Source organism: Argopecten irradians, chromosome 1 (genome assembly GCF_041381155.1).
Source record: "Argopecten irradians isolate NY chromosome 1, Ai_NY, whole genome shotgun sequence".
Lineage (NCBI taxonomy): Eukaryota > Metazoa > Mollusca > Bivalvia > Pectinida > Pectinidae > Argopecten > Argopecten irradians.
The window spans coordinates 61,057,430-61,080,725 of NC_091134.1; the positions used below are offsets into that span (position 1 = coordinate 61,057,430).

Sequence of the window (23,296 nt, forward strand, 5' to 3'; positions counted from 1 at the left end):
AGGAACGCAATGCTCCATCCTAAATAAGGTACTCTAAACTGTCGTAACGTCTTAAAACAGGTTCGTATATATTTATCAGAACACTTCATCATGCCTCTTCAGGATTTATTGCAACCATACCTTTCGTGAATGATAGTTTCGTTATCATTTTTTCTAATGATATGTCTGCTTTCTTCTGGAAAATGGCGACTGTCGACTTGTCAAATTATTAGTTTAAAAACCAAAGTTTGTTTAGTTGCCCATCAAATCGGCGAAACTCGTTTGTTGTACATATACTACGATCGGCGATGACACGAAACTTAGCTATCTACATGTACTAATAATTGCATCGATATGCAACAATAACCCAAAACTGATCAATATATGCCTCTAGTATTCAAGTTGTTTGCTGTTGTTTTATTGTTGTTAAAACTGTGTGCAGAGTGTTAGTATGGCTTCCCTTCCGTTATAACATTCATATCTTATACATGTATCGTCTAAAATCCCGGTCCATCGGTGAAAACTGAACGAGTAGGGATCGAAGATGGAAGATAACGTCTTTTCTAATCACGCTCCAATATATATATATATATATATATATATATATATATATATCCAGGTTATTACGTCACAATAAGACTTGCCAATGATTGACGTCACAAACACGTTTACGTCACTAAGAACCTACCCTTGGTGATGTTTTTTTAGGCGATCGGAAGCTACAGGTGGAAACTTAACATACTCAGTGATGTTTATCAACGTGGAACACGGAGGTAGGTATACCGTCATACAAATACTAATGTACCATATGCTGAATTGTGTAGAAGAACAGAGAAAATACAAATAAGATTCCTGTCGAGTGCCCCGACCAGGAATCGAACCCTTCACTCGACATCTCATAAATTCTCTTTCTCGCCTTCCAATGAAAAATCGATTCAACTTATGTTTCATCTTCAGATGGATTGTTAAAAACAAAGTTAAAAATAAACCCAATAACTCCAGATTTAATTTTGAAACTTTCGCCAAATTTCTCCATTTTTGTAAAACACAAGACTGCTGGAAACATAGCCATGATGCTGGTATAGCTGAGTTTAGATCGGTGTTTTTTTCTGGGGATATTCTATGTTGCATTCTTCACCAATAACCCGGTAGTTATTTGAGACGACCGCCTATTTATCACAACGAAACCCCATACATGTAGCTCCGCCAGGCGACGAGGAGGAGCACACGTTGACATTTTCGCGCGTCGATATTTTCGCTGAACCATGATCAGATTTCGCGCTATACATCTATAGTCTAATTATATTTTATTCTCATGTTAAAAATGCACTTGATGAAAACGAAATAAGCAAAACATTCCATGTCGTGATTGATTCCTCTTTTACAGAATACATTTAATTAATAAGTGGCAAAAACAGCCTGTTGTTTCCACAAATTGTTTTCGATATAGCTGTTGCTCCTTCTTACCTCTGGGTAACCTAAGTAGACATTCCTGGATAAGGTTTTGTCTGGAATAAAAGACCACAGTAACTTTTTATTGTCGGGCTATAGATTCTCTAGCCGCAGCCTCAATAATATACATATAACATAATTACATGTACAAATGTACCTCGTGAGTAGCATTGTTACGGGATTGGACTGTCTTACGACAATGCCGTCTCTTAGTTTGTTAGACAAAACAATCTGTTATGAAAATGGTTGCCTTGCATTGTTAAACAACAAGAACAAAGTAATGTAAAGTGATACAGTGATGTTGTAAATAATTAACACATTTAAGTGTAAATAGTCCCCTTATCAAAAACAGATAACATTTCTGATCAACTTTAAAGTCATAAATTCTTGTTCACGAAATCATTGCAACCAAACTATTGCCGTTTTTTTTGGAGAAAATATCTTTGGTAATCTTTCAAAATCGAATAAGATACATGTATATGCTATATTGCCTGTGCCTACACTAAATACTAAAGTTCAATGGGAAAAAAATAGCGTCATCGTCGTATGAAAGATTTTTCCTTCCCTAAAGTCACTTAAAGTATATTTAGTCGGCGAGTGGTACATTCGTGGAACTCCCTTCCAAACTTCGTAGTAGAATCCCCTACTCTAAACTCGTTTAAAAACCGACTGAACACTCACTGGAACTCAGTACCATGCAAGTTTTACCCCAGTTTTTATATGGCACAACCGGACAATAATCTAGTAAATGAACTAAACGCGCCACAACTAGTTGGAACTAAGAAGAGGTAACAGGTAATACACAGGTTTCTGGCGCGTAGATGAAGGGTGTTTTTGGCAGTTTTTGCGTGATCTACCATTTTGCAAAATAGTTAATACCAAATGCGCCATGCTGATATATCTGTAGGGTATATCAAATATATTTTAGCCTCGTGATGTCATAGGAAATGAATTAGACGGTAAGATACTGTTGGTTAACCCTGACTGCAATGTCAATAATCTGTTGTAGATGGGAAGAATCTGTTGGTTAATCATGACTGCAATGTCAATAATCTGTTGTAGATGGGAAGAATCTGTTGGTTAACCCTGACTGCAATGTCAATAATCTGTTGTAGATGGGAAGAATCTGTTGGGTAACCCTGACTGTAGTGTCATCAATCTGTTGTAGATGGGAAGAATCTGTTGGTTAACCCTGACTGTAATGTCAATAATCTGTTGTAGATGGGAAGAATCTGTTGGTTAACCCTGACTGTAATGTCAATAATCTATTGTAGATGGGAAGAATCTGTTGGTTAACGCTGACTGTAATGTCAATAATCTATTGTAGATGGGAAGAATCTGTTGGTAAACCCTGACTGTAATGTCAATAATCTGTTGTAGATGGGAAGAATCTGTTGGTTAACCCTGACTGTAATGTCAATAATCTGTTGTAGATGGGAAGAATCTGTTGGTTAACCCTGACTGTAATGTCAATAATCTGTTGTAGATGGGAAGAATCTGTTGGTTAACCCTGACTGTAATGTCAATAATCTGTTGTAGATGGGAAGAATCTGTTGGTTAACCCTGACTGTAATGTCAATAATCTGTTGTAGATGGGAAGAATCTGTTGGTTAACCCCGACTGTAATGTCAATAATCTGTTGTAGATGGGAAGAATCTGTTGGTTAACCCTGACTGTAATGTCAATAATCTGTTGTAGATGGGAAGAATCTGTTGGTTAACCCTGACTGTAATGTCAATAATCTGTTGTAGATGGGAAGAATCTGTTGGTTAACCCTGACTGTAATGTCATTAATCTGTTGTAGATAGGGAAGAATCTGTTGGTTAAATCTGACTGTAATGTCAATAATCTGTTGTAGATGGGAAGAATCTGTTGGTTAACCCTGACTGTAATGTCAATAATCTGTTGTAGATGGGAAGAATCTGTTGGTTAACCCTGACTGTAATGTCATTAATCTGTAGTAGATGGGAAGAATCTGTTGGTTAACCTTGACTGTAATGTCAATAATCTGTTGTAGACGGGAAGAATCTGTTGGTTAACCCTGACTGTAATGTCAATAATCTGTTGTAGATGGGAAGAATCTGTTGGTTAACCCCGACTGTAATGTCAATAATCTGTTGTAGATGGGAAGAATCTGTTGGTTAACCCCGACTGTAATGTCAATAATCTGTTGTAGATGGGAAGAATCTGTTAGTTAACCCCGACTGTAATGTCATTAATCTGTTGTAGATGGGAAGAATCTGTTGGTTAACCCTGACTGTAATGTCAATAATCTGTTGTAGATGGGAAGAATCTGTTGGTTAACCCTGACTGTAATGTCATTAATCTGTTGTAGATGGGAAGAATCTGTTGGTTAACCCTGACTGTAATGTCAATAATCTGTTGTAGATGGGAAGAATCTGTTGGTTAACCCTGACTGTAATGTCATTAATCTGTTGTAGATGGGAAGAATCTGTTGGTTAACCCTGACTGTAATGTCATAATCTATTGTAATGTCTGTTGGTTAACCCTGACTGTAATGTCATAATCTGTTGTAGATGGGAAGAATCTGTTGGTTAACCCTGACTGTAATGTCAATAATCTGTTGTAGATGATGGGAAGAATCTGTTGGTTAACCCTGACTGTAATGTCAATAATCTGTTGTAGATGGGAAGAATCTGTTGGTTAACCCTGACTGTAATGTCAATAATCTGTTGTAGATGGGAAGAATCTGTTGGTTAACCCTGACTGTAATGTCAATAATCTGTTGTAGATGGGAAGAATCTGTTGGTTAACCCTGACTGTAATGTCAATAATCTGTTGTAGATGGGAAGAATCTGTTGGTTAACCCTGACTGTAATGTCAATAATCTGTTGTAGATGGGAAGAATCTGTTGGTTAACCCTGACTGTAATGTCAATAATCTGTTGTAGATGGGAAGAATCTGTTGGTTAACCCTGACTGTAATGTCAATAATCTGTTGTAGATGGGAAGAATCTGTTGGTTAACCCTGACTGTAATGTCAATAATCTGTTGTAGATGGGAAGAATCTGTTGGTTAACCCTGACTGTAATGTCAATAATCTGTTGTAGATGGGAAGAATCTGTTGGTTAACCCTGACTGTAATGTCAATAATCTGTTGTAGATGGGAAGAATCTGTTGGTTAACCCTGACTGTAATGTCAATAATCTGTTGTAGATGGGAAGAATCTGTTGGTTAACCCTGACTGTAATGTCAATAATCTGTTGTAGATGGGAAGAATCTGTTGGTTAACCCTGACTGTAATGTCAATAATCTGTTGTAGATGGGAAGAATCTGTTGGTTAACCCTGACTGTAATGTCAATAATCTGTTGTAGATGGGAAGAATCTGTTGGTTAACCCTGACTGTAATGTCAATAATCTGTTGTAGATGGGAAGAATCTGTTGGTTAACCCTGACTGTAATGTCAATAATCTGTTGTAGATGGGAAGAATCTGTTGGTTAACCCTGACTGTAATGTCAATAATCTGTTGTAGATGGGAAGAATCTGTTGGTTAACCCTGACTGTAATGTCAATAATCTGTTGTAGATGGGAAGAATCTGTTGGTTAACCCTGACTGTAATGTCAATAATCTGTTGTAGATGGGAAGAATCTGTTGGTTAACCCTGACTGTAATGTCAATAATCTGTTGTAGATGGGAAGAATCTGTTGGTTAACCCTGACTGTAATGTCAATAATCTGTTGTAGATGGGAAGAATCTGTTGGTTAACCCTGACTGTAATGTCAATAATCTGTTGTAGATGGAAGAATCTGTTGGTTAACCCTGACTGTAATGTCAATAATCTGTTGTAGATGGGAAGAATCTGTTGGTTAACCCTGACTGTAATGTCAATAATCTGTTGTAGATGGGAAGAATCTGTTGGTTAACCCTGACTGTAATGTCAATAATCTGTTGTAGATGGGAAGAATCTGTTGGTTAACCCTGACTGTAATGTCATTAATCTGTTGTAGATGGGAAGAATCTGTTGGTTAACCCTGACTGTAATGTCAATAATCTGTTGTAGATGGGAAGAATCTGTTGGTTAACCCTGACTGTAATGTCAATAATCTGTTGTAGATGGGAAGAATCTGTTGGTTAACCCTGACTGTAATGTCAATAATCTGTTGTAGATGGGAAGAATCTGTTGGTTAACCCTGACTGTAATGTCAATAATCTGTTGTAGATGGGAAGAATCTGTTGGTTAACCCTGACTGTAATGTCAATAATCTGTTGTAGATGGGAAGAATCTGTTGGTTAACCCCGACTGTAATGTCAATAATCTGTTGTAGATGGGAAGAATCTGTTGGTTAACCCTGACTGTAATGTCATTAATCTGTTGTAGATGGGAAGAATCTGTTGGTTAACCCTGACTGTAATGTCAATAATCTGTTGTAGATGGGAAGAATCTGTTGGTTAACCCTGACTGTAATGTCAATAATCTGTTGTAGATGGGAAGAATCTGTTGGTTAACCCCGACTGTAATGTCAATAATAATCTGTTGTAGATGGGAAGAATCTGTTGGTTAACCCTGACTGTAATGTCAATAATCTGTTGTAGATGGGAAGAATCTGTTGGTTAACCCTGACTGTAATGTCAATAATCTGTTGTAGATGGGAAGAATCTGTTGGTTAACCCTGACTGTAATGTCAATAATCTGTTGTAGATGGGAAGAATCTGTTGGTTAACCCTGACTGTAATGTCAATAATCTGTTGTAGATGGGAAGAATCTGTTGGTTAACCCTGACTGTAATGTCAATAATCTGTTGTAGATGGGAAGAATCTGTTGGTTAACCCTGACTGTAATGTCAATAATCTGTTGTAGATGGGAAGAATCTGTTGGTTAACCCTGACTGTAATGTCAATAATCTGTTGTAGATGGGAAGAATCTGTTGGTTAACCCCGACTGTAATGTCAATAATCTGTTGTAGATGGGAAGAATCTGTTGGTTAACCCCGACTGTAATGTCAATAATCTGTTGTAGATGGGAAGAATCTGTTGGTTAACCCTGACTGTAATGTCAATAATCTGTTGTAGATGGGAAGAATCTGTTGGTTAACCCCGACTGTAATGTCAATAATCTGTTGTAGATGGGAAGAATCTGTTGGTTAACCCCGACTGTAATGTCAATAATCTGTTGTAGATGGGAAGAATCTGTTGGTTAACCCCGACTGTAATGTCAATAATCTGTTGTAGATGGGAAGAATCTGTTGGTTAACCCCGACTGTAATGTCAATAATCTGTTGTAGATGGGAAGAATCTGTTGGTTAACCCTGACTGTAATGTCAATAATCTGTTGTAGATGGGAAGAATCGTTGGTTAACCCCGACTGTAATGTCAATAATCTGTTGTAGATGGAAATCTGTTGGTTAACCCGACTGTAATGTCAATAATCTGTTGTAGATGGGAAGAATCTGTTGGTTAACCCTGACTGTAATGTCAATAATCTGTTGTAGATGGGAAGAATCTGTTGGTTAACCCTGACTGTAATGTCAATAATCTGTTGTAGATGGGAAGAATCTGTTGGTTAACCCCTGACTGTAATGTCAATAATCTGTTGTAGATGGGAAGAATCTGTTGGTTAACCCCGACTGTAATGTCAATAATCTGTTGTAGATGGGAAGAATCTGTTGGTTAACCCCGACTGTAATGTCAATAATCTGTTGTAGATGGGAAGAATCTGTTGGTTAACCCAACTGATAGAGAAATCTTGGTACCCACTGTAATGTCAATAATCTGTTGTAGATGGGAAGAATCTGTTGGTTAACCCTGACTGTAATGTCAATAATCTGTTGTAGATGGGAAGAATCTGTTGGTTAACCCCGACTGTAATGTCAATAATATGTTGTAGATGGGAAGAATTTGTTGGTTAACCCTGACTGTAATGTCATTAATCTGTTGTAGATGGGAAGAATCTGTTGGTTAACCCTGACTGTAATGTCAATAATCTGTTGTAGATGGGAAGAATCTGTTGGTTAACCCCGACTGTAATGTCATTAATCTGTTGTAGATGGGAAGAATCTGTTGGTTAACCCCGACTGTAATGTCATTAATCTGTTGTAGATGGGAAGAATCTGTTGGTTAACCCCGACTGTAATGTCAATAATCTGTTGTAGATGGGAAGAATCTGTTGGTTAACCCCGACTGTAATGTCAATAATCTGTTGTAGATGGGAAGAATCTGTTGGTTAACCCCGACTGTAATGTCAATAATCTGTTGTAGATGGGAAGAATCTGTTGGTTAACCCCGACTGTAATGTCAATAATCTGTTGTAGATGGGAAGAATCTGTTGGTTAAACCCTGACTGTAATGTCAATAATTTGTTGTAGATGGGAAGAATCTGCTGGTTAACCCCGACTGTAATGTCAATGATCTGTTGTAGATGGGAAGAATCTGTTGGTTAACCCTGACTGTAATGTCAATAATCTGTTGTAGATGGGAAGAATCTGTTGGTTAACCCTGACTGTAATGTCAATAATCTGTTGTAGATGGGAAGAATCTGTTGGTTAACCCCGACTGTAATGTCAATAATCTGTTGTAGATGGGAAATCTGTTGGTTAACCCGGACTGTAATTCAATAATCTGTTGTAGATGGGAAGAATCTGTTGGTTAACCCGGACTGTAATGTCAATAATCTGTTGTAGATGGGAAGAATCTGTTGGTTAACCCTGACTGTAATGTCAATAATCTGTTGTAGATGGGAAGAATCTGTTGGTTAACCCCGACTGTAATGTCAATAATCTGTTGTAGATGGGAAGAATCTGTTGGTTAACCCTGACTGTAATGTCAATAATCTGTTGTAGATGGGAAGAATCTGTTGGTTAACCCCGACTGTAATGTCAATAATCTGTTGTAGATGGGAAGAATCTGTTGGTTAACCCTGACTGTAATGTCAATAATCTGTTGTAGATGGGAAGAATCTGTTGGTTAACCCGACTGTAATGTCAATAATCTGTTGTAGATGGGAAGAATCTGTTGGTTAACCCGACTGTAATGTCAATAATCTGTTGTAGATGGGAAGAATCTGTTGGTTAACCCCGACTGTAATGTCAATAATCTGTTGTAGATGGGAAGAATCTGTTGGTTAACCCCGACTGTAATGTCAATAATCTGTTGTAGATGGGAAGAATCTGTTGGTTAACCCCGACTGTAATGTCAATAATCTGTTGTAGATGGGAAGAATCTGTTGGTTAACCCTGACTGTAATGTCAATAATCTGTTGTAGATGGGAAGAATCTGTTGGTTAACCCTGACTGTAATGTCAATAATCTGTTGTAGATGGGAAGAATCTGTTGGTTAACCCTGACTGTAATGTCAATAATCTGTTGTAGATGGGAAGAATCTGTTGGTTAACCCTGACTGTAATGTCATTAATCTGTTGTAGATGGGAAGAATCTGTTGGTTAACCCTGACTGTAATGATAATCTGTTGTAGATGGGAAGAATCTGTTGGTTAACCCTGACTGTAATGTCAATAATCTGTTGTAGATGGGAAGAATCTGTTGGTTAACCCTGACTGTAATGTCAATAATCTGTTGTAGATGGGAAGAATCTGTTGGTTAACCCCGACTGTAATGTCAATAATCTGTTGTAGATGGGAAGAATCTGTTGGTTAACCCCGACTGTAATGTCAATAATCTGTTGTAGATGGGAAGAATCTGTTGGTTAACCCCGACTGTAATGTCAATAATCTGTTGTAGATGGGAAGAATCTGTTGGTTAACCCCGACTGTAATGTCAATAATCTGTTGTAGATGGGAAGAATCTGTTGGTTAACCCCGACTGTAATGTCAATAATCTGTTGTAGATGGGAAGAATCTGTTGGTTAACCCTGACTGTAATGTCAATAATCTGTTGTAGATGGGAAGAATATGTTGGTTAACCCCGACTGTAATGTCAATAATCTGTTGTAGATGGGAAGAATCTGTTGGTTAACCCTGACTGTAATGTCATTAATCTGTTGTAGATGGGAAGAATCTGTTGGTTAACCCCGACTGTAATGTCAATAATCTGTTGTAGATGGGAAGAATCTGTTGGTTAACCCTGACTGTAATGTCATACATCTGTTGTAGATGGGAAGAATTTGTTGGTTAACCCTGACTGTAATGTCAATAATCTGTTGTAGATGGGAAGAATCTGTTGGTTAACCCTGACTGTAATGTCATTAATCTGTTGTAGATGGGAAGAATATGTTGGTTAACCCTGACTGTAATGTCATTAATCTGTTGTAGATGGGAAGAATCTGTTGGTTAACCCTGACTGTAATGTCATTAATCTGTTGTAGATGGAAAGAATCTGTTGGTTAACCCTGACTGTAATGTCAATAATCTGTTGTAGATGGGAAGAATCTGTTTGTTAACCCTGACTGTACTGTCAATAATCTGTTGTAGATGGGAAGAATCTGTTGGTTAACCCTGACTGTAATGCTGTCATCCTTCAGGATTACATAAGGAGGGCATGTGGTGTCAAGTCCACAGGTAGGTCTACAAACCGGTTCAAATGACCTTGATATCAACATTGTTGAAACAAAACCAATATATCTTGACATGATGTTGTAATATATAATTGATCAGTGATATGTACATGATGTTGTGTTGTATGTTTGACCCGTGAGATATACACGATGTTGTGTTGTATGTTTGATCTGTGAGATATACACAATGTTGTGTTGTATGTTTGACCTGTGACATGTACACGATGTTGTGTTGTATGTTTGTCCCGTGAGATATACACGATGTTGTGTTGTATGTTTGACCTGTGAGATGTACACGATGTTGTGTTGTATGTTTGACCTGTGAGATGTACACTATGTTGTGTTGTATATTTGACCTGTGAGATGTACACGATGTTGTGTTGTATGTTTGACTTGTGAGATATACACAATGTTGTGTTGTATGTTTGACTTGTGAGATGTACACGATGTTGTATGTTTGACCTGTGAGATGTACACAATGTTGTGTTGTATGTTTGACTTGTGAATGTACACGATGTCGTGTTGTAAGTTTTACCTGTGAGATATACACGATGTTGTGTTGTATGTTTGAACTGTGAGATATACACAATGTTGTGTTGTATGTTTGAACTGTGAGATATACACAATGTTGTGTTTATGTTTGATCTATGAGATATACACGATGTTGTATTGTATGTTTGACCTGTGAGATGTACACCATATTGTGTTGTATGTTTGACCTGTGAGATGTACACGATGTTGTGTTGTATGTTTGACTTGTGAGATGTACACGATGTTGTGTTGTATGTTTGACCTGTGAGATGTACACCATGTTGTGTTGTATGTTTGACTTGTGAGATATACACAATGTTGTGTTGTATGTTTGACTTGTGAGATGTACACGATGTTGTGTTGTATGTTTGAACTGTGAGATGTACACGATGTTGTGTTGTATGTTTGACCTGTGAGATATCCACAATGTTGTGTTGTATGTTTAACTAATGAGATGTACATGATGTTGTGTTGTATATTTGATCTACGAGATGTACACAGTGTTGTGTTGTGTGTTTGATTTGTGAATGTACATGATTTTGTGTTGTAATTTCTACCTGTGAGATGTACATGATGTTGTGTTGTATATTTGGCCTGTGAGATATACACAATGTTGTGTTGTATGTTTGAACTGTGAGATATACACAATGTTGTGTTGTATGTTTGAACTGTGAGATATACACAATTTTGTGTTGTAATTTTTACCTTTAAGATATACACGATGTTGTGTTGTATGTATGGAGACCTGTAAGATGTACACGATGTTGTGTTGTACGTTTAAAGACCTGTGAGATATACATGATGTTGTGTTGTATGTTTGACCTGTAAGATGTACACGATGTTGTGTTGTATGTATAGAGACCTGTGAGATATACATGATGTTGTGTTGTACGTTTAAAGACCTGTGAGATATACATGATGCTGTGTTGTACGTATAGAGACCTGTGAGATATACATGATGCTGTGTTGTATGTTTGACCTGTAAGATGTACACGATGCTGTGTTGTACGTATAGAGACCTGTGAGATATACATGATGCTGTGTTGTATGTTTGACCTGTAAGACGTACACGATGCTGTGTTGTACGTATAGAGACCTGTGAGATATACATGATGCTGTGTTGTATGTTTGACCTGTAAGATGTACACGATGCTGTGTTGTACGTATAGAGACCTGTGAGATATACATGATGCTGTGTTGTATGTTTGACCTGTAAGATGTACACGATGCTGTGTTGTACGTATAGAGACCTGTGAGATATACATGATGCTGTGTTGTATGTTTGACCTGTAAGATGTACACGATGCTGTGTTGTACGTATAGAGACCTGTGAGATATACATGATGCTGTGTTGTATGTTTGACCTGTAAGATATACATGATGTTGTGTTGTACGTATAGAGACCTGTGAGATATACATGATGTTGTGTTGTACGTATAGAGACCTGTAAGATGTACACGATGTTGTGTTGTACGTATAGAGACCTGTGAGATATACATGATGCTGTGTTGTATGTTTGACCTGTGAGATATACATGATGCTGTGTTGTACGTATAGAGACCTGTGAGATATACATGATGTTGTGTTGTATGTTTGACCTGTAAGATGTACACGATGTTGTGTTGTACGTATAGAGACCTGTGAGATATACATGATGTTGTGTTGTATGTTTGACCTGTAAGATGTACACGATGTTGTGTTGTACGTATAGAGACCTGTGAGATATACATGATGTTGTGTTGTACGTATAGAGACCTGTGAGATATACATGATGCTGTGTTGTACGTATAGAAACCTGTAAGATGTACACGATGTTGTGTTGTACGTTTAAAGACCTGTGAGATATACATGATGCTGTGTTGTATATTGGTACAGTTACAATTGACCTTAGTGATGAGAATGCCCTCTTGATGGAGCTCTTCAATAAGCCACCACAGGAAAACATGTTTGATTTCTTCATGCCGCGTAGTACATTTGTGCTGGTACAGGTTGAGCGTAAGTCTTTCTTTAATGGATACTTGTTTTACTGCAATAATTTAATTGGATATGTTACACTCATTTTCATTGGTTACAAGAATTGTGCAGTGTAACTTAGGATTCTAAAAATTAAATATTACAAGTGTTTCTCATTAAAGCAAGTGAAGAAGAATACCACTTTTGATTTTCAGACATAGAGAATTTCATCATAAAAGTATTATTTGCTTTCAATCATTCTCCAGAGGGAGAAAATATATATTTTAAATTTAAACATAGCTAGTTTTTTTTCCATGTTCCTGAAGATAGTCAAGAGGCTGAAGAAGAGACATTTGCACTGTTTAAATTCTCTTTGTTCTAATTATATATAGGAGGTCCAGATGGCAGCATCCTGAAAGTGAGCCCTCTTCTTACAGACTGGGAGAAGAAATACCCCTTCATGGAAAGTAAGTAGTGAAATATGATAATATATGTTACTCATATATGGCTTGGAAATGTGAAACAAAGCAATATATTGTGTAGTCATCTTGAATCTCTGATGGTTTATTGGGGAAATTAACACACTTTGTTGTCGGATCATTTTGTCTTTGTATATTGCTGAGGTAATTGCTCTTGTGCTGAGGTATAGATTGCTACACCATCTGTTTATGTCAGAAAATCATGCATTTTCTAAGAAAGATATGACATTGATCTCACAAACAATTCATGTAATAAGCAATTCTTACCCACAAGGGGAAATACATGTAACTCTTCAAAGAAGGAATAGTCTTGCCAACATGTAAAATATTATGAAGCTTAACTGGTGTCTCCCATATATACCTCTGGTTTCCTGAGTCTAAACTCCATGTGGGGCAATCACCAGGTAATGACTGGTTGCCAGACTAAAGTGTTTTTTCTCTGGGTAATCTGGTTTTCCTCCATGATCTTAATTTGGCACTTCCTTAAATGACCCTGGCTGTGTAACAGGACATTAAACTGATCCAACCAAACCAGGCTAATCTCGTCTTTTCAAGTTTTTGTCTCTGAAGTGAATAGATTATCACACTAGAGGCATGTTTAGTTAATTTGGAGTCAATAAGAAAATTTTAGTGTTCAAAAATTTGTGAACGACATTCTTGGATTTAGTTCTAGAGTTTATCAATACATGTACATTGTACACCATTATTAAAAGGCTTAGTTAAAAGGCTTGGATTATATATCTTGGATATCTTAAAGACTAAGATTATATTACTTGGATGTCTTCTCCAGTCCAAAACATTGAATCTCTCTTATTACAAAGGGAAGCTGAGGCAGCGTGATAAGAAAGTCAAACAGAACATGGCCACCGAGAAAGAGCTCAAAGAAAGGGGGCGGGGCAGTAAGCTGTCCGTCAAAAGTGATTCCCCTACTAGTGCAGGTATGTATACACCAGATCAACCCTAATCAAAGTCAGTTAAGGGCCGATTTTATCCATTTTGTTTGCCTAGCTAGAAGTAATGTCAAATGATACAAATTCCACTTGAATATCAAATAATGCTATCTATACAGAGCCAGCTTTAATCATAATGACCATATGCAGATAATTGATTTAAAAAAATATCAAAGAAGGAACGTTTTTTACTTCATTACCTATGATAAATACTGAAGATAACACCCCCCAAAAAAAATACACTTCAAGACCTCAGTATAACATTGCATTTCTGAAACATTTTTCAACAGTATCATTTTAAGATGATTTTGTATATCGTCCTTGTCAGTATACAGTATTTTTGTTTCTTAATTTGATATAACTAGATCTGTATTTCCTTCCTTTTTAAAATCACAGGTAAAACTTCTAGCAAAGTTAGTCTCAAGAATGGAAAGAGCTCAGCTAAGGGAGACAATCGTACCTTGACAATAGCAACTGATGAAACCGCTCCCCCAAAGAAAACCAACAGCAAGGGCAAGAAAAAACAGTCACAATGAAAGCTCTCAATTCAAGTTCATAAACTCAAAAATAACTGAATGAAGTAAAATGGCAAATATTTAAAATCTAAAAACATATTTTTCATGTTATCATTTTTCTGCATAACTTACTGCAATGTTGCAATTTTATGGATCAAGGTACATGTCATTTTGGAAGTTAAACGTCTGATTGGAAATATTATACTTGGATTAGCATTCCTTTATCACTGCAACAAAGGAGAATTACAATGTATATACCTTCAAGATGTAGGTGTGTACTAGTACTGTAAATAGTGACAGACAAGGCTTATAGCCATGATATATATAAGTGACAAACTACAGACTGATATAAGAGGCTGTACAATGGATTTATCTATTCAAAATTAGTGTTTATTCCAAGTAAATTTTTGATAAGATTGAAAATACCTGGTATGTCTTTTTGCAATTTTACATACTGTATTAATCATATACCATAAATTGGAGACATTTCAATATCTCTTTTTCATTTCTACCATAGCCATGTAAAATATAGTCTATTCTAAAATGATAGTTAACCACCACATTGCACTTATACATGTAATACTCGACCAGTTCACTTCCACATTGCACTTCCACATGTAATACTAGACCAGTTCACCACCACATTGCAATTACACATGTAATACTCAACCAGTTCACTTCCACATTGCACTTATACATGTAATATACTCGACCAGTTCACTTCCACATTGCACTTACACATGTAATACTCGACCAGTTCACTTCCACATTGCACTTATACATGTAATATACTCGACCAGTTCACCACCACATTGCACTTATACATGTAATATACTCGACCAGTTCACTTCCACATTGCACTTACACATGTAATACTCGACCAGTTCACTTCCACATTGCACTTATACATGTAATATACTCAATCAGTTCACTTCCACATTGCACTTACACATGTAATACACTCGACCAGTTCACTTCCACATTGCACTTATACATGTAATACTCGATCAGTTCACTTCCACTTTACACTTATACATGTAATATACTCGACCAGTTCACTTCCACATTGCACTTACACATGTAATACTAGACCAGTTCACCACCACATTGCACTTACACATGTAATACTAGACCAGTTCACCACCACATTGCACTTACACATGTAATACTCGACCAGTTCACCACCACATTGCACTTACACATGTAATACTAGACCAGTTCACCACCACATTGCACTTATACATGTAATACTCGACCAGTTCACTTCCACATTGCATTTATACATGTAACACTCGACCAGTTCACTTCCACATTGCACTTACACATGTAATACTAGACCAGTTCACCACCACATTGCACTTACACATGTAATACTCAACCAGTTCACCACCACATTGCACTTACACATGTAATACTCGACCAGTTCACCACCACATTGCACTTACACATGTAATACTCGACCAGTTCACTTCCACATTGCACTTACACATGTAATACTAGACCAGTTCACCACCACATTGCACTTATACATGTAATACTCGACCAGTTCACTTCCACATTGCACTTATACATGTAACACTCGACCAGTTCACTTCCACATTGCACTTACACATGTAATACTAGACCAGTTCACCACCACATTGCACTTACACATGTAATACTAGACCAGTTCACCACCACATTGCACTTACACATGTAATACTCGACCAGTTCACCACCACATTGCACTTACACATGTAATACTCGACCAGTTCACCACCACATTGCACTTACACATGTAATACTAGACCAGTTCACCACCACATTGCACTTATACATGTAATACTCGACCAGTTCACCACCACATTGCACTTACACATATAATACTCGACCAGTTCACCACCACATTGCACTTACACATGTAATACTAGACCAGTTCACCACCACATTGCACTTACACATGTAATTCTCGACCAGTTCACCACCATTTATACACTACATATTACATACTGTCACCATTTTTACACTACATATTACATACTGTCACTATTTATACACTACATATTACATACTGTCACCATTTCGACCAGTTCACCACCACCATTTATACACTACATATTACATACTGTCACCATTTTTACACTACATATTACATACTGTCACTATTTATACACTACATATTACATACTGTCACCATTTATACACTACATATTACATACTGTCACTATTTATACACTACATATTACATACTGTCACCATTTATACACTACATATTACATACTGTCACCATTTATACACTACTTATTACATACTGTCATCATTTATACACTACATATTACATACTGTCATCATTTATACACTACATATTACATACTGTCACCATTTATACACTACTTATTACATACTGTCATCATTTATACACTACATATTACATACTGTCACCATTTATACACTACATATTACATACTGTCATCATTTATACACTACATATTACATACTGTCATCATTTATACACTACATTATACATTCTGTCACTATTTATACACTACATATTACATACTGTCACCATTTTTACACTACATATTACATACTGTCACCATTTATACACTACATATTACATACTGTCACCATTTATACACTACTTATTACATACTGTCACTATTTATACACTACTTATTACATACTGTCACTATTTATACACTACATATGACATACTGTCACCATTTATACACTACATATTACATATTGTCACTATTTATACACTACTTATTACATACTGTCATTATTTATAACAATAATAATAGTCAGCTCACTTTTTCCTTCAAACCTATCAACAAAAACAGTTTTGGTGGTGAAATTATTTTCCTTAATGCCTGTCATTTCTCCTGCTTTTCTATAATTTTGCCACCAAACACTTAGGTCTTGAGTTTCTTTTTCTTCTTCTTTTTCTGTGAGCTGTTTGGTGTTGTTTTCACAGGATTTCTAACTAACTTGTCCTCGGGAGATGGACATCCAAGGAAATACCGCCTCACTTCAACTGAGACATCCTCTGCAGATTGACCTTAAAGAAAACAATGCAAATTATCTTTTTATTCCATATGTGACCTGTTCAGGATGTCAGTTGTGATCCTTACAACATACTAAACATAATATCAAAAGTGGTATTACTCATACTTCAATACTGCAGAAAATAAAGTAAACTTAACAATATATTCTGTAAAGTTTGATACATGGTTTTCCATTCAAGGACTTTGTATTAAGTTCATCTATTATGCGCAGAGTTTGACTAAAATTGGTTTTTATTATTTGCTACTGAAAACAAAGAAAATACATCAAAGCAGCTCCTTTTCTACAAACAAAGCACTGTCTTAGGGGCACTCTATCGAATAAAGTGATAATGCCTTAAAAGTATGCATTTATCAACCAAATATTCATTAATGTAGATCAAATGAAATGTATGAATGAACATTGAAATGTAACTTAATAACAGGAAATGAATAAATGTAGATTATTATAAAAAAAACATTTGACTGTACCTGCTGAGTTCAAATTGCTGAAGAACTCCCTCCACGCTGCACACATTTCTGATGTCTGATGATCGGAAATGTCACCCATCACCTTATTCAACATCTCTATCAAACCAGGTCTTACAGACTCTTTAGTATTAGAATCATAGTCAACAAGAAGCTTGTCACCTGCAGTGTTGTATAAAGCATCATAGATCTGAAGAAGGTGCCTTGCAAAATCTTTCTTTTCTGTGCCCTTTAAATGTTTGACCAGAGATCCTTCACAAAAATGAAGATGTATCCAAGAAACAACGCCAGCAAATGTCTCTTCACTTAACGATCGTAGACTAGTCACTAAGAATGAAATAGCTGCCGAGGCAACAGTGCAAGTGACCTGAATCTTATCACTACTTGTATCACATGACACAAATAGACTTGGTTTCCAATGTAACAACAAATCAGTACTTAAAGAATTAATTTTCACTTCAGTGTTGATTTCGTCTGATTTGTCAGACTTTTCTGCAAGGTTTTCCATTTCTTTTCCATCTTTAACTTTTCTTTCTGTTTTGAATTTGGCATCCTGCCTCGATGCCCCCTTGCTTTTTGCTAGTTTCACCTTCACATTCAAGAGTTTTAAGGCTTCAGTACAAGCTGTTTCTACATTTTTGTTGTTGGCGATTCTGGCCGAGTTGACTAGGACAGTACACACATCGTGTGTAGTGAGAGGCGTAACATTCACCTGCCCTTTGTCCTTTAGGAGTACGACTGAATCCTTCAGGTGATTCAGCACAGACACTAAGGTCTCCAAACATTTCTCATATACCTTGGGGCTTGTTTCTTCCCTGAAAAAAGAACAATCAACATAAAGATCACATATTGCTTTCTTTGTAAAATCACCTCCCTGGATACAGCCCTGAGTCCCTAAATCTAGACTTACCAACACCACCTGAACAGTGACAGAAGACAAGTCAGCACCTTTCTGGATATAACCCTGCCTCCCTAAATCTAGACTTACCCAAACCACCTGACCAGGGACAGAAAACAAGTTAGCACCTCCCTGGATATAACCCTGCTACCCTAAATCTAGACTTACCCACACTACCTGACCAGGGACAGAGGACAAGTCAGCACCTCCCTGGATATAACCCTGCTACCTTAAATCTAGACTTACCCACACTACCAGACCAGGGACAGAAGACAAGTCAGCACCTCCCTGGATATAACCCTGCTACCCTAAATCTAGACTTACCCACACTACCAGACCAGGGACAGAAGACAAGTCAGCACCTCCCTGGATATAACCCTGCTACCCTAAATCTAGACTTACCCACACCACCTAACCAAGGACAGAAGACAAGTCAGCACCTCCCTGGATATAACCCAGCTACCCTAAATCTAGACTTACCCACACTACATGACCAGGGACAGAAGACAAGTCAGCACCTCCCTGGATATAACCCTGCTACCCTAAATCTAGACTTACCCACACTACCTGACCAAGGACAGAAGACAAGTCAGCACATCCCTGGATATAACCCTGCTTCCCTAAATCTAGACTTACCCACACTACATGACCAGGGACAGAAGACAAGTCAGCACCTCCCTGGATATAACCCTGCTTCCCTAAATCTAGACTTACCCACACCACCTGACCAAGGACAGAAGACAAGTCAGCACCTCCCTGGATATAACCCTGCTTCCCTAAATCTAGACTTACCCACACTACCTGACCAGGGACAGAAGACAAATCAGCACCTCCCTGGATATAACCCTGCTCCCCTAAATCTAGACTTACCCACACCACCTAACCAAGGACAGAAGACAAGTCAGCACCTCCCTGGATATAACCCTGCTACCCTAAATCTAGACTTACCCACACCACCTAACCAAGGACAGAAGACAAGTCAGCACCTCCCTGGATATAACCCTGCTCCCCTAAATCTAGACTTACCCACACCACCTAACCAAGGACAGAAGACAAGTCAGCACCTCCCTGGATATAACCCTGCTACCCTAAATCTAGACTTACCCACACCACCTAACCAAGGACAGAAGACAAGTCAGCACCTCCCTGGATATAACCCTACTACCCTAAATCTAGACTTACCCACACTACCAGACCAGGGACAGAAGACAAGTTAGCACCTCCCTGGATATAACCCTGCTACCCTAAATCTAGACTTACCCACACCACCTAACCAAGGACAGAAGACAAGTCAGCACCTTTCTGGATATAACCCTGCTACCCTAAATCTAGACTTACCCACACCACCTAACCAAGGACAGAAGACAAGTCAGCACCTCCCTGGATATAACCCTACTACCCTAAATCTAGACTTACCCACACTACCAGACCAGGGACAGAAGACAAGTCAGCACCTCCCTGGATATAACCCTGCTACCCTAAATCTAGACTTACCCACACCACCTAAAAAAGGACAAAAGACAAGTCAGCACCTCCCTGGATATAACCCTGCTACCCTAAATCTAGACTTACCCACACTACCTAAAAAAGGACAAAAGACAAGTCAGCACCTCCCTGGATATAACCCTGCTACCCTAAATCTAGACTTACCCACACCACCTCACCAAGGACAGAAGACAAGTCAGCACCTTCCTGGATATAACCCTACTACCCTAAATCTAGACTTACCCACACTACCTGACCAGGGACAGAAGACAAGTCAGCACCTTTCTGGATATAACCCTGCTACCCTAAATCTAGACTTACCCACACTACCAGACAAGGGACAGAAGACAAGTCAGCACCTCCCTGGATATAACCCTGCTACCCTAAATCTAGACTTACCCACACCACCTAACCAAGGACAAAAGACAAGTCAGCACCTCCCTGGATATAGCCAGTGGTAAACACTTTGTGTCCTGTCCGCCATTGTCTGCATTAGAGTTGTTTCCCTTGATAGAACGGTGTCGTACCATTGAAAACCAGAGACCATGGAGTATATCTGACACCATTTCAAGCTTGCTAGCAATCATGTTACTGAAATGAATAAAAATCAGCCTTGAAAGATGAATAAAATTGTTTTATTTCATAATTGTCACAGTAGCATCACAAAAGCTGTATAGGTGATTAAACCCATGTTGCACTCCTTTGCTGAAATATAGCAACAACAAATGGCAACATAAAACATTTTGATGATGTCACTGAGATCAGCTTGTGACCAGATATCAGGAACAATGAGCATCTACTACAAATAATACCAAATGTACGAAAACCTTATTTATTTCTTTGAAACAAAAAGAAGCAATGAAAAGACCTTACCCGTTAGTGACACCTGCCAACCAACTCAATATGCCATGCTGCTTGACAAGGTTAAAGGTCACCGTTCTTTGTCGCGATGCTGACCTCAGTATGTCTAACACCTGGAGCTGTAAAACCAACAAAATTTAGAAATTATGTACACAATGATATGGGTAAGTAATATCAACTGTTGTTTTCTATATAACACTACATCCTTATAGACATGTCTGTAGGATACCAATTGCTTTTCAAGACACAAAAAGAACAAATAGAATTACCCTGGTACATATTGAGGACGGTAACAAATGTTCACAAAAACATTAACAATGATGCAATAATACATATAACATTTACACAGTTCAATGTTACTGTCTTTAAATGTCTTAACCTCTCTTGTGAGGGTACCAATTTAGTTAAAGCATATACTTCTAAGATGACTTAACTAATATGTGTAGCTAATTAATGATGACATGGGAAAGTTTCCAGAACAATATACAGCTGAACCTTGTAATTACTCACAGAGCCTGTTTATTTGAAGAGTTATAAGTCGGTATTGATAAAACTTTAATCAATACAGTAGTCCCTTCATTATGTAACCAAGTGGTCTTATAAAGGAGATGGGATAAAAGACCATGTACAGTGGACCCTTGATAATCCAGAAACTGATAGTCCGCAAACCATACAATCCGAAGGGAACATATTTTATCATTAACAAAGTAAACAAAATCGAACAGTCCAAATAACTGGCAATTCAGATAGTTTGAGCACGGGACGCATATGTCCAGATTAACGAGGTACACTGCATATATTACAGCTCTCACTAAAACAAATAATCCAATTACTTTAAGTTTTATCATATGGTCCCACCAACTTCAAGTCAAACAAAAGGTTTGATATGGTCCCACCAACTTCAAGTCAAACAAAAGGTTTGATATGGTCCCATCAACTTCAAGTCAAACAAAAGGTTTGATAATGTCCCATCAACTTCAAGTCAAACAAAAGGTTTGATAACGTCCCATCAACTTCAAGTCAAACAAAAGGTTTGATATGGTCCCATCAACTTCAAGTCAAAACAAAAGGTTTGATAATGTCCCACCAACTTCAAGTCAAACTAAAGGTTTGATAATGTCCCATCAACTTCAAGTCAAACAAAAGGTTTGATATGGTCCCATCAACTTCAAGTCAAACAAAAGGTTTGATAATGTCCCATCAACTTCAAGTCAAACAAAAGGTTTGATATGGTCCCATCAACTTCAAGTCAAACAAAAGGTTTGATAATGTCCCATCAACTTCAAGTCAAACAAAAGGTTTGATATGGTCCCATCAACTTCAAGTCAAACAAAAGGTTTGATATGGTCCCACCAACTTCAAGTCAAACTAAAGGTTTGATAATGTCCCTCCAACTTCAAGTCAAACAAAAGGTTTGATATGGTCCCACCAACTTCAAGTCAAACAAAAGGTTTGATAATGTCCCATCAACTTCAAGTCAAACAAAAGGTTTGATATGGTCCCACCAACTTCAAGTCAAACTAAAGGTTTGATAATGTCCCATCAACTTCAAGTCAAACAAAACGTTTGATATGGTCCCACCAACTTAGAGTCAAACAAAAGGTTTGATATGGTCCCATCAACTTAGAGTCAAACAAAAGGTTTGATATGGTCCCATTAACTTAGAGTCAAACAAAAGGTTTGATAATGTCCCATCAACTTAGAGTCAAACAAAAGGTTTGATATGGTCCCATCAACTTCAAGTCAAACAAAAGGTTTGATAACGTCCCATCAACTTCAAGTCAAACAAAAGGTTTGATATGGTCCCACCAACTTCAAGTCAAACAAAAGGTTTGATAATGTCCCATCAACTTCAAGTCAAACAAAAGGTTTGATATGGTCCCATCAACTTAGAGTCAAACAAAAGGTTTGATATGGTCCCACCAACTTCAAGTCAAACAAAAGGTTTGATATGGTCCCACCAACTTCAAGTCAAACAAAAGGTTTGATAATGTCCCACCAACTTCAAGTCAAACAAAAGGTTTGATAATGTCCCATCAACTTCAAGTCAAACAAAAGGTTTGATATGGTCCCATCAACTTAGAGTCAAACAAAAGGTTTGATATGGTCCCACCAACTTCAAGTCAAACAAAAGGTTTGATATGGTCCCATCAACTTCAAGTCAAACAAAAGGTTTGATAATGTCCCATCAACTTCAAGTCAAACAAAAGGTTT

At 37.6% G+C, this 23,296-nt stretch overlaps 2 protein-coding genes across 2 annotated transcripts in view; one reads left to right on the plus strand and one right to left on the minus strand.

Annotated features, from left to right (window-relative positions):
- The first annotated feature begins 629 nt into the window (after positions 1–629).
- On the plus strand, positions 630–14,990 carry LOC138336417 (uncharacterized protein CXorf65 homolog). Its single transcript, XM_069285907.1, has 6 exons — positions 630–752; positions 9,816–9,902; positions 12,305–12,424; positions 12,775–12,849; positions 13,683–13,799; positions 14,208–14,990. Exons 1-6 carry the CDS (start codon positions 728–730, stop codon positions 14,345–14,347), a joined length of 564 nt encoding a protein of 187 aa, XP_069142008.1. The 5' UTR covers positions 630–727; the 3' UTR covers positions 14,348–14,990.
- A 1,403-nt stretch (positions 14,991–16,393) lies between these two features.
- LOC138336361 (nucleolar pre-ribosomal-associated protein 1-like) overlaps positions 16,394–23,296 on the minus strand; it is a 42,526-nt gene continuing 35,623 nt past the window's right edge. The window contains exons 30-33 of the mRNA XM_069285814.1: positions 21,095–21,201; positions 20,621–20,812; positions 17,842–18,653; positions 16,394–17,366 (exon numbers count right to left, since the gene is read on the minus strand). Of these exons, the coding sequence (XP_069141915.1) occupies positions 17,221–17,366; positions 17,842–18,653; positions 20,621–20,812; positions 21,095–21,201 (1,257 nt within the window). The 3' untranslated portion in view covers positions 16,394–17,220. The remainder of the gene's footprint in view (positions 17,367–17,841; positions 18,654–20,620; positions 20,813–21,094; positions 21,202–23,296) is intronic.

What these genes read in the sequence shown, in the direction of transcription:
- LOC138336417 (XM_069285907.1), top strand. Translation starts at nt 728, where the DNA reads ATGTTTATCAACGTGGAACACGGAG. An exon ending in ATGTGGTGTCAAGTCCACAG is followed by an intron (nt 9,903 to 12,304) that starts GTAGGTCTACAA and finishes ATATTGGTACAG; the next exon opens with TTACAATTGACCTTAGTGAT. An exon ending in TGATTCCCCTACTAGTGCAG is followed by an intron (nt 13,800 to 14,207) that starts GTATGTATACAC and finishes TTAAAATCACAG; the next exon opens with GTAAAACTTCTAGCAAAGTT.